This window comes from Trichoderma camerunense (assembly GCF_050948025.1).
Source record: "Trichoderma camerunense strain CBS 138272 chromosome Unknown V8C40scaffold_6, whole genome shotgun sequence".
NCBI classification, from domain to species: Eukaryota; Fungi; Ascomycota; class Sordariomycetes; order Hypocreales; family Hypocreaceae; genus Trichoderma; species Trichoderma camerunense.
The window spans coordinates 1,334,459-1,349,976 of NW_028145364.1; the positions used below are offsets into that span (position 1 = coordinate 1,334,459).

Sequence of the window (15,518 nt, forward strand, 5' to 3'; positions counted from 1 at the left end):
TCCACCCCCCTGGTCCCCTCGGGATTTCGCAATCTCACTCAATTGTAACACTTCACTCTCGGCAATTCCCACCTCCCACTTTACGCCCCCTAGCACACGACAGCTCAACCGAGAAAAGGAAAAAGAGAAAATTGACGTGGCACCCTGAATAATTCGCCCTCCCTTTCGTATTTCTATATAGACTCGTATACATATATATATACGCTCTTAGTGTTGGATAACAAGCATCTGTTCTATCCTCTGCATATACACAACCGCATGTGACGACGAGCTACATTTCCTCCAAAGTGTCAAGAAACCCAAAATAGCTTTATTACCGATGCGCAAGTGGGTAGTAAGAAACAAGTACAAAGCCATGGGGCAAGGATACGTGACAGAGGCAGCCCCCCCGAGCGAGACAAATCTCACCTGTGATATATGAAGCATATTCCATATCCAGGAACCCAGTTTCGGGAACCTACTCGGGTGCCTCGTTGCCCAAAACACCACGGACCAAGTGCTTACGGGGGTGTAAATGCAAAAAGGATCAGCGCTCATACTGTAAAAGTTTGGCAGAACAAGTCTCCGCCTGTATTAATAGTACTAGTAATGCTTTTTGTTACCCCTTCCATCAAGCAAACAGCCATCTAGTTACAAACATCTGCCGGTCCCGTCCGCCCCCAGGACGCCAACTCCAGCCAATCTGACAAAGTACATCGCCAACCATCTCCAACCGCCCACTGCTCAAAAAGAACAAAACGCCTCCGTGACGGAAGGGTATCCATAAGTCAGGGCGTACCGTACGCCCGCTCTGCGCCACCCTGTCCCAGATCCTGGTATATGAAGCAAGCAAACAGAGACACAAAGACAAAGTAAAACAAGATCAACATAGAGAGGGAGGAGCCGAAGCAAGATTAAAACAGCACGCATCAAAACAAGACAAAGGAGAGACAATGTATGAAGAGGTGTCAAATAGACCATCTGTTCATTAATAGAGGGTATCAGTAGCTGAACAAATAAAAGGGAGGGGTATCGGGTGGTACGGAGATGAAAGTGACAAAAAGAAGGGTAGAGCCATAGGAAGCTAAATGTCCCGTTCCCCTGCGCCAATTTCAAAAGAAAACAAAGGCAAGATAAAATTTAATACAGTAGAATAAGAGGGAAGAATCAGCCCGCTGGGGTGAGAGTCGGGAGAGGCAAGCGTGCTACGTCTTCTTCTTGCCTTGGTGTGACTTCCATTCGGCTTTGGTCACCTTCATCAGGAGATCCTCATCCTTGATGGGAATCCATGACGTCAAGGCCTTCATGGCGTTTTCGAAGTCTGAGTCCAGGAGCACCTCACGGAGGGCCTGGATCAAGGCAGCGCTCGTGGCGTGCAAAATGTCGAGTCCTGTTGCCGGACTTGCTTCGCCGTCGTCAACTTGCGTAACAATGTTCGCCTCGGCCGCGCTATCTCCTAGCAGGAGGAAGACATCCCATACTCGCAGCTGGGCTGGAAATGGGATGGAGAGGTTGAAGAGGGTAAGGTACCAACGTGTACCATATGCCGTTATGTCTACGCTGAGCTCGGTCTACAAAACAAGAGAGAAGAGAATGTTAGATTAATACAAGTATTTAGATTGTCATCATCAGAACTCACCAGCCTCTTGGCCACGTCCTTATTCAGCCAAGTTTCATCAAACTCATGCAGCGCCTTCATCAGGCCCTCGAAGCCTGGGCGATAGAGGCGATCGAGCCCTCGTAGCTGCCACATCCGCACCAGCATAACGAAGCACTTTTCTTCGTCAAAGTAGCAGAGAAGCGTTGCTGCCAATGACGCCATGCCCTGGACGTATCCTGTTTCTGGAAAGAAGATGGACAGGCAGTGCAGCACGCGGAACAGAAGCCGCTGGCCGCCGCGGTACCTTTTGCGGAACATGATGTGTCGGCTAATGGTTCGGGGCACGTCGAGGTCAATCTGCACATCGTCCGGCGAGCTTTGCTCCAGCAGTCGGTGGAATGACGCAACAATCTCCTCTTCAACCGCGTGGACCCCGTGTTCCGTAGCGGAGCTGGCAAGAAAGGACCACCACGCGGCTGCACGCCAGCGATCAGGAATGCCTTTCCACGTTCGCTCAATGAGCTTAGGGTTCTTTCTGTCAAACTCAAACTCCATGCCTTCGCCCTGGCCGCCCCTTCGGACAACCTTGGCCATCTTGCGCCACTTCTCTGACCTCTCCCACTCCTTGCGCTTCAGCGTTTCCGATATCCTCTCTATATGGGCTTCCTCTGCGGCATCTTGGAGGCTTGTTGGAAGCGTCAGCATGTCGCCAGCCTCGTCTAACCATCGCCGATCTCGGTTATGGGGTAGCAGATTGCTAGCCTGCCGAATGACGGATCGCGAAGATCGTTTCGAGGCGGTAGATAGTTCTGAGGCTTGGGTGTTAAGTGACCTGGCAGACATCTTCCTGCTCGGGCCCAAGGGGGATAGGCCGGTCAAGTCCCTCTTCTGTAGCATGTTCCTTCGCCTGGGCGAGTACTGGGCAGACTTCATCTCCGTGGGCGTGCCGAGCCGTGATCGGGGGGCGGTGATGAAGCCATATCGATCGACGCTGGCGCCGTCAACATCTTCCCAGTCCTCTAGGCCGCCAGCGAGCTCTGTATCTCGCCTATAGTCAAGGTGAACCGAAGAGCTCGTAGACCTGATGGATCTCGGGGTCCCCCAAACAGGGATGGGAGGTGGTAGTATAATGCTACAAGTCGAATGGCGCAAAGCGTTAGCAACAAGATGCACAGAAGACGAACAAGCAGACAACCCGACACACGGCGCCAGGAAATCGTCAAGGGAGTCCATACGAGTCATTCCCATCTTCCTCTGCTGGGAGCTCTGGGGTAGGCTCCAAGGGTTCGCAGTACGAGCGCCTTGCGCCATCCTCCCAATTGATGGCATCGCCGACTCCATAGAGCGATCTCACCTTTTGGGACTCCTTGTCGACGTCGGATGCTAGCAGGCGGATGTCGGGTGGCGGCTGAGCGCGGGGCACGAGGTTGGGGTTGGAGGCACTGGCGGCCAAGGACTCGATGCGGTCGACGCTGGTGCTGCTGGATCGTGCATGGTTGTGAGTGGGTGTTGAAGGAGCAGAGACATCGCCTCTGCTGTCGTTGGCCCCGTCGAGGCCCAGCGCTCCAGCGCGTCGCCCGCCGAACATGATGCTGCCGCGGTTCGAGAAGGACAACGTGGCCATAAAATCATCCTCGAGCAGGCTGTGCGTTGGGATGCTGATGCCCAGAGGCGCAAAGCGGTCGTTGACGTTGCCCGGAGAAGCAGTGTCGCGAGATAGTGTCTGTATCTGCAGTAGCGGAAGAGGCGACTGTTCTGCAGTTGACCGTTGTGGCTGCTTATGAGTGGAGGCTTGCTGCGAGCCCCGCATCAGGGGCTGCATTGGCGCGTTTGCGGCAGCAGATCCCTCGTCAATTGCCAGGGCTTGCAGGGCTAATTTCCCCTTTGCCGAAGCAGAGGAGCAGACGCTAAGGCGCTTAAGAATGCTTTGTCTCTTTGGCGACACTGGCGACGACAACGAGCGAGGTGGTGAGGGAGGTTGAGGTTGAGCACGGCTCGGAGCGACGGCGGTATTGGGTTTTTCGAGGCAGGGAAATGACGCAGACGCGGCTGGTTGATGAAACTTTGTCTCACTTGTCGAACACTGCCAACCAGCCGCCACTGGGCCGACAGCTGTTCCGTGCTGTGCTTGTGCTTGTACTTGTGGGACACGATGTCGTGGTACCTCGTCGACTTTGGTTGGCTTGTCACCGACAGAGTCTTGGGCGTCTGCCAGCTGCTTGCTGTCTTGCTTGGCCTCTTCTTCCTCGCAGTCCTCTTCGTAAATGGTATTCGCTGAGGTCGGCGTCGGCGCGAGCCCTGAGTCTCTCTTCCAACTCTCGTGAGCAAGCTTTGTCTGGCGTACCGGCGTCCTCAACGCCGGGTGCTGCTCAGTTGGTGGCGTAATGGGCAATAAAGCGAGCTGCGGTGGCGTAACAACCACCAGACTTGGCGAGGAGAGTGACACCGAGTACAAAGAGGGAGAGGGAGACGATGCTGACGATCGTATCGACAGCGTACGAATGGTGGTGCGAGATGTGCTTCTGGGAGGCAGCGGGATGGGAGGCTCTGCCTGGACCGTCTTTTCGTAACGGAGGCCTATGGTGTTGTCGGCAGACCGTCGCGATCTGGAGCCAGTTGCTGGTCGGATGGATGTGATGGCCATGGCTCTATCTATGGCAGTTGGAGGAGCTGATCGGCCGCAATGACCTTGAACTTGAGCTTGTGAGCGAGATGAATATGGATTGTTGTTGCTGATGCTGATGGCAGAGGTGCTAATGATGGCGAGAGTGCTGATACTGGTGTTCTCAGCGCTATGCGAGCGGAAGCCCCGAGCCAAGCGTCGAAGCAGTTTGGTGAAGCGTGAGACAGCCAGCTTGAAAGATTGTTGAGGCGTTTGGTATTTATAACTACCTCGAGATGCCGAGTATGTGCGGTGAGAGGCGAAGGTGAGGCTGGCAAGTGACACTTTGCTGTGGTCTTTCCCTCGGAATGTATATCGAGACTTGCCGAGGCGATAAGATGTGAAGCGAGAGGAAGCGAGAATATCGCAGAGTAGACGAGGGGGTAATGATAGCGAGAGAAGTGGGAGATCAGAGAGACGAGAGAAGCGATGGAAAAGGAAGAAAAAAGCGGGAAGATGAAAGAGAATGAGTGTTGATGTGGCAATCGTTCAAGTCATAAAGTCGTAACTGCTGTAAACGAGAGGAACGGGCAGTCCGCAGCCCTAGCGGTGCACTATCACGGCGGGTAGGCGGGACGCAGATGCAGATGCAGATGCTTTTCAACTCGAGTGCATGTATCTGATCCGACAAGTCGGTGTAAGAGCAACTCGGTTTCCTGCTGACTCTCAGCCCCTGGCACTGACAACGAAGCAAAACGACATAACATGTGTGGGGGAGATGATGGGGAATTATATACCTATGATAGAGCAGAAGCAAGTAATTTAACGCTGTGAAGATCCGGGGAGAGCGTAGCGAATGCCTTTCTCTCTGTCTGGAGAAGAGCGCCGGGCCAAGCCGTCCCTTGCATCCAAGTCATGTACTAAGGCAAAAGCAAAGTAGAGCTGAGACATGTGTCTTGGAAATGCGGCGAATCAAAAATGAGAGTGACTGAGAGCTGAAAACCAAGAGACGGGATAAGAAAAGAAACGAGAGTGGAAGAAAAAAGAAAAAGAAAGAGAGAGAGAGGATCTCGTTTGTTTCTATTATACCAATAGGCATTGCGCATGTATGATGCTCATGCAGGGCAATCAATGGTTTGTCGGGGATGACGGGTACGACTATTGCTGATGTGCCATATTGCGTTGCGTACTCGTAATACCTTGCAGGCACTGAGAGTCCTGATTCCTCGAGGACTTTAGAATTTGCACTACGGAATTCAATTGCAAGCTCCATCTCGCCCGCACATGCATATATTGACGCCAAGTTTGTGCTTTCATGCGTCCAACAAGGAGCTGGAGTTGAAGTCAATGACCAACACGCTCAACTGTATGAATGGAAAAGAGGTGCCGAGCTCAAGTCTCCATGTCCGGCAGAACCCAATCGGGGACCCGCGATAGAGCTGGACACACTAAGACGCTGGCTAGTGGCGGGACAGGGATCACCGATGCTCGACTTACAGGGCCCTTTTCCAGCGGCATCCAGGCGGTCACGGCTTTCGGGCACCCGCTAACAGGGCCAGACTCCAGCCTGCTGGGAACCGGCATCTTGATTAGCGTCAATTGAAGTGGTTTGTTGCCTTGGGCTCCACGTCTTTTGGGCCTCGATGGATGTACCTTTCCATGATGCTTCCTTCGTGTACTGTAAGTTGATGTGGCTGCCAGGCACCCAGAAGCCCACCGCCTCCTTCGGCTACCTACTGTGCTGTTTCAAGTCGTTTGGCGAGAGTGCGGTCCAAGCAAACGAGCAAATGAGACCCGACGTCAAACGGGGGATGACAGACGGGCATGTCAAATTGACAGGACGCACAAATACTGGTCATCCCATGTATTACGGTACTAAAATCATGGTTAAACAGGTACGCTGGGGAAAGGCAAAAGGAATTGACTTCAGAGGTAGAATTGAGAGCATAAACTGCCGTGGATTGGTAATACTCATTGGCCATCCAGGCCAGCTCGTATATGCACCCTTGCGTCCGAAGCAAACGAATGAATGCATATGCAAACTAAATGTTCTTTTCACACCGGGAAGTAAAAAGAAAAACGCCACTCATGCTCACTCACCCAAGGAGAAGACGAGAAAAAATTGAACCCTCCCACGTCTTCGGTGCTAAACGGAAAAGGTTTCACTCTACTGGTCCGCGGATGCAGGAACCGGCAGGACTATCACAAACCTGCATTTCGCACCGCCGCGCATCGCAGGAATAAAATGAACCCTCCCCATTCATTGCTCAGCTTTGCATGGGCGGTGGACACGTATTAACCGGCTGCTAATTTTTTTCTTTTTCTTTACCTTTTTTCTCCCCCTCTTTTCCCCTCGGCTGTATTACTTCTCGTTCTAATTCGCTACCATCGTGACAAGCGACGAGCGAGAGGAGAGGCCGCCTCCTGCAAGGGGTGTCACTTCTCACAAACGCCGTCCATCTCAACAGATGCAAGGTACCCGATGCCACCGAATAGACCCGATCCTACCTATTCACGCCAACGCTGTACAGGTACACACGCTCGCTCTCTCCCCCCCCTCTTCTCTTCCCATCATTCTCTCTCGCCTAGGTACCTACACATGTTGGGCACTTACACACACAAGGACGCGCACACACACTACAGATGCCATTGCCCAGCCCTTTCGGGTCAGACTCACTCCCATCCGTCCGCACCCCTTCTGCCGATTCGTCTGGCCTTCTCTCTCTCCTCTCCTCTTCGGGGCCTTTTGCATATTCATCCGCCCCCAAATTTTCTTTACTTCCTCTAAAGCTCGGCATCGTGCAGTACAAACGCCGACGCAGGAACGCAATAGTCGCCCAAAGTCTGCTCACCACAAAAAAAATCCTCATGCAAGGGAGAGAGAGGGGGGAAGGGAACTCAGCTCGGCAATCGTCCTGCCGCCTCCCCCCTCCTTTCTGCTCAATTGAGTTTTCTGCGGCTCATTTTTTTCTTTCATTTTTGACGCTTTTGGGGGACCAAGCGTCCGGTGAGGCTTCTTCGCCAAGCTGAACCTTCTTCTCCAGTGCTGCGAACATGTTGCCCATTTCTCCGCTTGAATTCGGCGGTACTACGCCCGGGTTACCCGTCCATTGACGGATTTTGTGGCCCTTTTCGCTTTTTTTTTTCTTTTTCAGAGTGTTGCTTTGTGACTGTGGGAATAATCAGGTCGGGTAGCTCCAGCATGGCACCAATGAGAGACTCAGGTCAAGCCATTGATTGCTGCCTGCTTGTGGCCTGTCATCTACCAAGTAGACGATAGTGTTACCTTGGCGCAACACCTTGGGCGTCTGGCTGCGAGAATACCTACATCCCTTCAGCAAGGATTCCTAGTACTTCACATGTCTACAGCTGTAAGGAACTCCTACGAGATTATACGTATGTGTACATCCTCAGTGGCCTTACATGCAACCCGCCTCTTTACCAATCAACTACCTCAACGTAGGCCAACTCGCCGAGAGGAAGAGAGAGAGAGAAAAGCAAACATCCGTCGCATCTCCAAAAGTACTAGCTCTCCCTCGCATATCTAGCATCTACCCGGATGCTCGCCGCGCACAGAGCCAATTATCAATGACAAATAGTGCCAGCAAAGAAAGCCCTCTTTCTCCAGGGTATCCCGGCACCAACGCGCAGGCTCTCATCACAAATCAGCCCATTTGCTCCCAATCGATCGTCCCCCCAACACCGCAAGGGAGCACAGTGGAAAAAAAGCAAAGCAATGCAAACTAAAATAAATTAATTGACCACCCTCTTCTTCATCCTTCCGGGCTCAACGTGGCCATTTTAATTCACATCCATGGCACAATCCCGCCAGCGCATTCCGCTAGTGGGGCCCAAAATGCCGACCCGACCAAGCTGGGTCTTGCTCCACTCCCCGGGCCACGGACCCTCTCCGAGCCGATCGAGCCTTTTTCTCCTGGTGCTCTTTCCATGCCCTATTCTTGTTCTATTCCCTGTCAAATGGTTTAGCCAAATACAGAGTTGACCGATGCAAGGCTTCTGCCTCTTCGTTGTTACTATACTTGTTTAAGCATAGACTACGTGCCTTGTGCAGTTTTCCCAGAGTGCGAAGTTTTTATAACTGTGAGTTCGCGTCAAGTGTGAAAGAGTGAGAGCTTTGATGGACATAGGGGACAACTGTACACTAAAAAAGAATGGAAAGCCATTTCATACTTGAAATTGAACTGAATAGATAATTATGGTCGTAAATTAGCTTCATTGTCAGCCGGCGAGTACTAACAAATCGAAGGGTAATGGAATGTTTTGAAAACTGTATGGCAAAAGCCACTCTTATACAATCGACGAATACGGAAGGGGACCTACATCGACACAGTACTCGTCAAAGGATTGGTATAGCAAACTGGAGAGAAATCTAAAAAGAAGGGCGTCTACATAACTCCACAAGCGAAAAATGTCGCAATATCCTGTCATCTAGGTTAATAATAGGAACATTTTCAGCAAAGAAGCTATAAAGAAAAGCCGTCTACATTGCCCGTTCGTATCACCGATGAGAACTAGCACGTAACTCTTTTTCCCAATCCGCACGTCTGCTACCCATCTGCCGGGCCAATGCCTCCAAGCTTATAGCCAAAGTTTTGAGCTTCCTATTGGTGGAGTGAAGTTCCACGCCTTCCGTTGGTAATATTAATCTAAACATCCTTTCAAGCTGTGCCCGCACTTAGAACTTATCGAAAAAAACACAAAGAAAGATGACACTCATTTCAGTTAGACCTATACCAGGTACAAAATTATAGATAGATATATTAAAAATCGTACAGTACAATATGTACCTCAAGTATGCAGTAGAGATCCCCAACAGGCTTCCAATTGTCATGATATGAACTTAACCGCCCAATTACAACGTACATACATATGCAGCCTCGGACCTTGTCCTCTTTACAGACAAGAGTCATCCTCAATCCTGCTAGTAGATCCAAGCATGCGTTATCCATCAGCATTTCCCCTCTTGGCCCCCAAAGTCGTCTCCTTGCTGCATGCCATGCTGTCGCTCTTTATGCGTCCCCTCTTTTTGGCTTTGCTTTTTTCCAAATCATGTTAGAGACAGTTGTTCGCTGTGTCGTCTTGCAAGGCTTCGTCATCTTCACTTCCATCCATATGCTCTCCGATTGATGGACCTTTGCTAGCCTATGAGCAACAGAAAGAGAAAGAGAAAAGAAAACAAATGAATTAAAAATGAGAAATGAAAATGAAATAAACAAGGAAAAGAACAAAAGAACAAGAAAAGAAAAATCGGGCCACCTCTTTCCCCATCACTTCACATAACTGCACCTCAGAATGCGTCGGTAAACAAGTTGCGGCACCCGCTCAGTTGGAATTCGTCATGTACTCGTTCAACGTGCAATAAACCGTAGATGTTGCTCTCTATATATTGTCTCCCTCCCTGTCCACCTTGGCTTTTTGGAAATAAACGCTCACCGACGCTTTTGTGTGTTTTGATGCTGCCCCCCCTTCACAGAAACACCATCACCCCCACTCCCCTGTTCCTCCAAAGAGCACATCGGTTTGACTCTTCACACCTCTTCATTTTCCCAGTCCTTCTCCTGAAACATGGGCGGGTTCCGCGAACCATTCACTTCCAACTTTTCCAGAAACTCTGGTGGAACGGTCGGGATGTATTTGCGCTCCCTCTCTCTGTTGACACCTCCAAAACCTGCTCCATATGATACCAACATGTCCGTGACAGATGGTAGTGCAAAAGGCAGCATGTAAGACGGATTCAGTAGCAAACTCTTGGGGGTGCTGTCTTCGTCATCCGAGTCTGCACCACCAGGCGTTCTGATTTGAACACTTTTGGGAGTTGACTGTCCATTTCCGTTGAAATTGCTCGTTACCGGCGTAGTCGGCACACTTTCCGACGCCTGGTTGCTCTTCTTGAGTGCCCCCTCCTTTTGGATTGCGAGAAGATACTTCATAGCACTGGGAGGTAGTCCCTTTTCACCAACTTCGGCGCGGTAATGCGTGGCTGAATGGATCAATTGCTGAGGTGTCATTCTCTTCAGCTGTTGGAGAGTGTCGACCAAGGCCTCCAGATCATCAGCATTCAGCGATGAAAAGCATTGTAGCCATTGCAAAAGTTGGATAACGGGGGCGAGGTGTCGCTTGGCCGCATCCATTGTGGTTTCACCAGTTGAGTTCATCTCGCCGCCTTCGTAGTGCTCCGCCTGTCTGTTGTTTGTCCGCGCCCAGTCCTCCACCATTGAGACGTTCATGCGGATCTGCATTGCCTTTGTTCTGGCTAGATACTTACGGTTCGATATGACTCTGTTGAACAGCTCGCATCCAAGCCAGTAGAGGAGTTGAGAGATGATTTGTGATGTGATGACCGAGTGAATGTCGTACAAGTCCAACACGAAGAGCGTCGAAGACAGCAGCGAGGTGACATTTCTAGGAGCGGGCTTCGCCCTCTGTTTTGGAGACGGCGGGCGGAAACGCTTCTCGAGAGGCTGCTCCTTAACTGTAGACTTCCTCTTGAAGATCTTCCATTCGTTTTGGAATGCAATGTCCTCGAATCCCGGGATAGTCTCGTGCTCCAGCATGGCAGGGTCGAGAACTTTATCCAGTCGTCTCTCGGCATCTCGCACGATTAGGACAAAAATCTCATTGATCAGTTCCGCAAGCTGTGCTTGGAATGTGGTTGTTGCCTCAACCAATCCAGCATCTTTCTTGAGATAATGTAGGAGGAGCGTCGCGTTTGAAATCCAAAAGGCTAGGATGGTCATGTCCCACTGGGATTTTTCAACGACAGCGTTGATGCGAGCCATTGCAGATACGAGCAGTCTTCTCAGTAACTCAGGACTAGCATGGTAGTGTGCATATCTTGCGCTGAGGAAAATCATGTTGGCCGGGACTGGTTTCTGTGATGGCGACCGCTGGGGGGTCATCTTGGTAACCACAATATCCAGTATCCGATCCAATTCGTGCTCTTGAAAGACAAACATTTGGTCGTGGAGGCAGCGACTCCAATCGAACTCTGCTTGTTCTTCTTCAAAGTCATCCATCGGCTAGTAGTAGGGTGTGGGGGGTTAGCCAACAATACCAAACAGATAGGAGAGATGGAGGAAATGAAACAAAGAAGAACTAAGGCTATTCAGACATACCTCCGGTTGATCGTCCATACCAACATTGCCCAAATCAACTTCTAGGTCGCGGGCACTCTCCATCATCAGCCGTCTCCGCATTTCGTTTTCCGCCATTTCCTCCTCGAAGCGGTCCTGAGAGAAGCCGGGGTTATAGAAATCGCCCATGATACCTGCACTACCAATAGAATAACCATTGTCATGTAGGTAAAATGACATGTCGCTATCTGGGGGCACAAAGTCGAACGCCGTCCGTCCGGAAGATGTCTTTTGTTCTGAGGATGCCCCCTTATCCAACAACAATTTCGATATGCCCTTGTGGCGATTCGTCATTGCCCACATGAAAGGTGTCCATTGGTTGCGATCTTGCTGATTCACATTGGCACCTGCCTCAATGAGAGCCTCGACGACCTTCTCGTGACCCTGGAGATTTAGTTAGCTAGCCGTCATAAGCATATTTGATTTCTTATTTTGGTATTGTGAGAGCGGGACGAACAAAGCAGCTGGCATATATCAATGCGGGGGTTCCATCGTCGTCGGGAAGATTGACGTCGACAAAAGGCTTCGCATCTCCCTCGAGGAGCTTCTTGACCTTCTCGGTGTCGCCGTTGCTGGCCGCCATGGTCAAGGCCCTCTGCAGTATGTCCTTCTTCTCCGACTCTGTCATCTTGTCGTTTGTTATAATGGCATCCTCATCTTCGAGTGCCGCTTCGTTGCGATGCGCAGCCTGGGCCGCCAGCATTTCCATGAGTCTGGCGTCGCTATCCTTTGGGCCGCTACCGACGAAGTCGTCTTGGTTCGAATCGTTCAGGGACAGATCCCCAAAGTTGAGGGGCTTTGCGAGCACCGGCGAGGTGAGGAACTGAGACTGGCCTGTCCAAAGGTTAGCAAGTCCAATTCAATGCAAGGGATATTCAGCTGTTGGCTATAAAGGGGGCCTTTGCTCTGTTCGCCACACATCACAACCCACGACGCAACGCACCTTGCCAGCCGTCGTACATCTCCGTCTCCGGCATTGTGAATTCTCCCGCTGCGTGTCTTCGATCGTCCAGCGACGTGGGAAGATCAGCCGGAATGGTTCGCCGCTTCTCGCCGCCATTGTCGCTGCCAGAGTCCCCAGGATCCATGGTGGGAGGAGGGGCAGGGCCAGAGTGTCTGGCTCATGGGATGCCGCAGCCGGTGGTCGATGCACGGGCGAGCTCGAGCTCGAGTTTGGTATTGCAATCGTATCAGAGGCCGCTGCTAGTCTGCTCGAGCAAAGGCGCGTTTCGGCCGACGTCTGGAGTCGCGTGGGAGGTGTCCTTGACAAGAGAGCGGTCTACTATCCTACCCACTTTCAACGGTTGTGAGCTATAGGTTCGTCATCGGATACGGATATCGACCGGGTGGTCCGTGCGCAATCTCCTTGGCCAACTCACTGCACCTTATTGCACGATTAATTCCCCGTTGAAGAAAAATTAAGGTGCTCACGGACGGCTTCATCAAGCGACTGGGGAAACGATTTTATTTATTTATGCTTTTTTAGATGCCCTTAAACTTTTATTTTTCTCCTCTCAAAGCTTTCTTTCCTTCTTCTTTGTTTCGGTGGCTAAACCACAAATTGGTGCTAAAGTACGAAGAAATGTCGTTAATGCCCAAAAGCAATTTCCCGCTCTACGCCACACGTTTGCCAAAGGCTCGGAATCGCTTGACCCCTCCATCAGGTATCATGGTAAGCTTCACGTGCGTAAGGGGTACATCTCCAACCGCAGACACAAATTTGTGCTCTTGATCAGGCCCAGTCTTGCTGGGTGATACAGCCTCAACCCATCCCTCAGAGTTCGCTTCGGGCTGGCCCTCTCCTTGCCATGACAGACCGTGGACTGCGATCTTTTGCGGGAAATTTCCTCTAAAGTGCGCCGTGTCCACGACAAACTCTTGGATGTACCCCGGGGCACCCAATTTGACAATCGTCCAGTCGACGTGGTCCTTGCCTCGCGAACGCTTCGTCTCCCAACCATCGCCCATGTCCTTTCCGCGACCCGGCAGTAGCAGGTTGTCTTTGGTACCAAAGTGCTGATCGCTGCACGAGATGGCAATGCCACCGTTTTGCGCCGCTGCAAGATCGAAAACGGCGTCCTTGTCCTCGGGGAACACAGGCACTGCGTGTCCAAACAGACGGAATCTGGCAATGCCTCCATCCGGGTACATGTTGAGTCTCACGTGGGTGTATTGCTTGTTGGTGGGCGCGTCAAGCTTCCAACCGTGCCTTTGAGTTGGCCCGCACTCTCGAATGTCGAGGATGGCTTCCCACTTGCCTCGACCACCTTTCCATGAGACGACCTCTTCGTCGTTATCACTGAAGCATCCTTCCACAGAGATGGCAGGTGCATTGTTGCCATTGAAAAAGGCAGTGTCTATTTCGACGCCCTTGACGGTACCAGAAGCGACACCAAGCCGGATCACGACCCAGTCGAATTCTTCAGAGTTGTGGCGTCTAGTCTCCCAGCCGTCGTACCAAGCTCCGGTATAGACCATCTTGCCTGGCTGGCTGATGGGGGCCGTTGGGGTTAAGAGGTTATTGGCCTCAGCAAACCACTCATCTGAGAACCCGAGAACCTTGCCACCCAATCCCGCTGAGACAAGATCTGATGCATTGAAACTCGTGTCAATAAATACAAGCCCATGCCCGTACACAAGTAAATGGGAAGGATGAGCTTACCGATGCATGCTGGCCGAAATGTCTTGTCAATTTCCTCAGCGCCCAGCTGTGTTGCCTTGACGGCATCGAGCTTATACTCGACCTCATCAGCAAACGAAGACATTGTGTGAGAAATCTGAGAGTGGATAGTCTGATATGACACTGGGGAGTGAATTCGCTCGGGAGATGAGAGTTAAGAGAAGCAGAATACGGTTGATGTTGTTTTCTGTTGGAGTCGCGTGCCCCGACCGCCTGATAAGCAAAGCTGCGGCCCCCTCCTTGAAGTGGACATTGCATGTGCTGTAGATAATCGGCCACCTCCGAAGCCGGCCGGCGCTGAGACCCGGCGTCAACCGGCCAAATAAGCGGGGAAGCGCATCAATCCTTCAAAAGAGTGGCTTGTTTCAAGGCCTGTGGCTGTCTAACATCAGTTGGCCCTTGTAATTGTAAATTGGTGGTTGCTGTCCTATCAATGGAATGCGGCCAAAGAAGCTGGCTGATTGGAGTTTATGCTTCGACAATGCCTTCAATGAAAGGGAGTCGAGTAGGTATCCCCTCGAGAGGATAGCCATAGCAACATAGGTGATAGCCACCCTAGACTAATATTAAAATGATGGATCAACAATCGCCATTCTATTACGTGGTGTATATATCATTAGACGAGAGATGTCTTACGAGTACCTAGGCATGTACAAGTAGCCAGTCGCGGAGCTTGGCTCCTTAGCCGCCACCTTTATTTTTTTCAGACTGCCAGCAACGTCAATCGGAAGATTAACTATTGGTTACCGCTATCGTGGACCAGATTATCTAGCCTGGCAGCCTTCAAACATGTACGCACGACCAATTGTCTCCTTCTGGGCTTGCACATGGGGGCCTGTAACCGTTCATTCGTCTCCCATCCTTTGATTAATATGAGACAAGGCAAATGTAGGGTAAAGATGAAGGATGCGGTCCCCAGAAATGTCCGAGGCCAGCCGGTACACTCGTTGCGGAGAAGAGGTGGCTGGACCTGCGCCTTCGGATCAGCGAAGCAGTCCGAGAAGTTCATCTGCCAAGGCCAGTTTGTAATGCATTTGAGAATACGCATTCTAATATGGTATGTGTCACCACTGCATTTTAGTCCTATGCTGCGCCAATACGCAATTGAAGTTCAACCCTTATTCGCTGACGGTGGACGTACGCTCATGAGATGAAGGCACAAACGGGTTATTGCGGTAGATAACAGGCAGTGACACGGCATAAGTGTCGTCTTTACTTGCACACTGCACATGAAGTTACACCTTTGCTTCCACCACCTCGTATCCACGCCTCAATGCCACTCAATTGACGTGCTGCCAAGGTACAATTATGTTTATTCGCTATCCCAGCGCCTACTTCGGGGCTTCCCCGCGCTACGGCCCCCATATTTGGCCACCGTCGTGCTTGTGGTTTGCTAATCGGTGGTGCTGATTGGCCCAATTTCCCGATTGCTGTTATCTATCGTGTTCCCCACAGCGGCATCCTAAGCCGAATCGGTGCTTAAGCCTGGTCGCGCGGCCATGA

The 15,518-nt window shown here is 51.3% G+C and overlaps 4 protein-coding genes across 4 annotated transcripts; 1 reads left to right on the top strand and 3 right to left on the bottom strand.

Moving 5' to 3' along the window:
- Positions 1-676: 676 nt before the first annotated feature.
- On the bottom strand, positions 677-1,108 carry V8C40DRAFT_193583 (uncharacterized protein). The gene has a single exon (XM_083211879.1). It carries the CDS (start codon positions 958-960, stop codon positions 724-726), a length of 237 nt encoding a protein of 78 aa, XP_083075027.1. The 5' UTR covers positions 961-1,108; the 3' UTR covers positions 677-723.
- Positions 1,073-4,970, bottom strand: V8C40DRAFT_193575 (TBC domain-containing protein). Its single transcript, XM_083211878.1, has 3 exons — positions 2,815-4,970; positions 1,619-2,711; positions 1,073-1,550 (listed from the first exon to the last, which is right to left on the bottom strand). Exons 1-3 carry the CDS (start codon positions 4,221-4,223, stop codon positions 1,185-1,187), a joined length of 2,868 nt encoding a protein of 955 aa, XP_083075028.1. The 5' UTR covers positions 4,224-4,970; the 3' UTR covers positions 1,073-1,184.
- Positions 4,971-7,507: 2,537 nt separating this feature from the next.
- V8C40DRAFT_241414 (uncharacterized protein) lies at positions 7,508-7,943 on the top strand. Its single transcript, XM_083215020.1, has one exon. It carries the CDS (start codon positions 7,605-7,607, stop codon positions 7,926-7,928), a length of 324 nt encoding a protein of 107 aa, XP_083075029.1. The 5' UTR covers positions 7,508-7,604; the 3' UTR covers positions 7,929-7,943.
- Positions 7,944-9,730: 1,787 nt separating this feature from the next.
- V8C40DRAFT_274134 (uncharacterized protein) lies at positions 9,731-14,100 on the bottom strand (the record flags this gene model as incomplete). Its single annotated transcript, XM_083220572.1, has 7 exons — positions 9,731-11,221; positions 11,318-11,719; positions 11,793-12,169; positions 12,279-12,451; positions 12,954-13,126; positions 13,208-13,923; positions 13,998-14,100. 7 exons carry the CDS (start codon positions 14,098-14,100, stop codon positions 9,731-9,733), a joined length of 3,435 nt encoding a protein of 1,144 aa, XP_083075030.1.
- Between the last annotated feature and the right edge of the window lie 1,418 nt (positions 14,101-15,518).

Bases quoted from the DNA above. Each gene is read 5' to 3' on its own strand.
- V8C40DRAFT_193583 (XM_083211879.1), bottom strand. From the start codon at position 960: ATGGTCTATTTGACACCTCTTCATACATTGTCTCTCCTTTGTCTTGTT.
- V8C40DRAFT_193575 (XM_083211878.1), bottom strand. From the start codon at position 4,223: ATGGCCATCACATCCATCCGACCAGCAACTGGCTCCAGATCGCGACGG. The intron at 2,712-2,814 runs GTATGGACTCCC...TTCGACTTGTAG, and splicing joins GAGGAAGATGGGAATGACTC to CATTATACTACCACCTCCCA. The intron at 1,551-1,618 runs GTGAGTTCTGAT...CTTGTTTTGTAG, and splicing joins AGGACGTGGCCAAGAGGCTG to ACCGAGCTCAGCGTAGACAT.
- V8C40DRAFT_241414 (XM_083215020.1), top strand. From the start codon at position 7,605: ATGCAACCCGCCTCTTTACCAATCAACTACCTCAACGTAGGCCAACTC.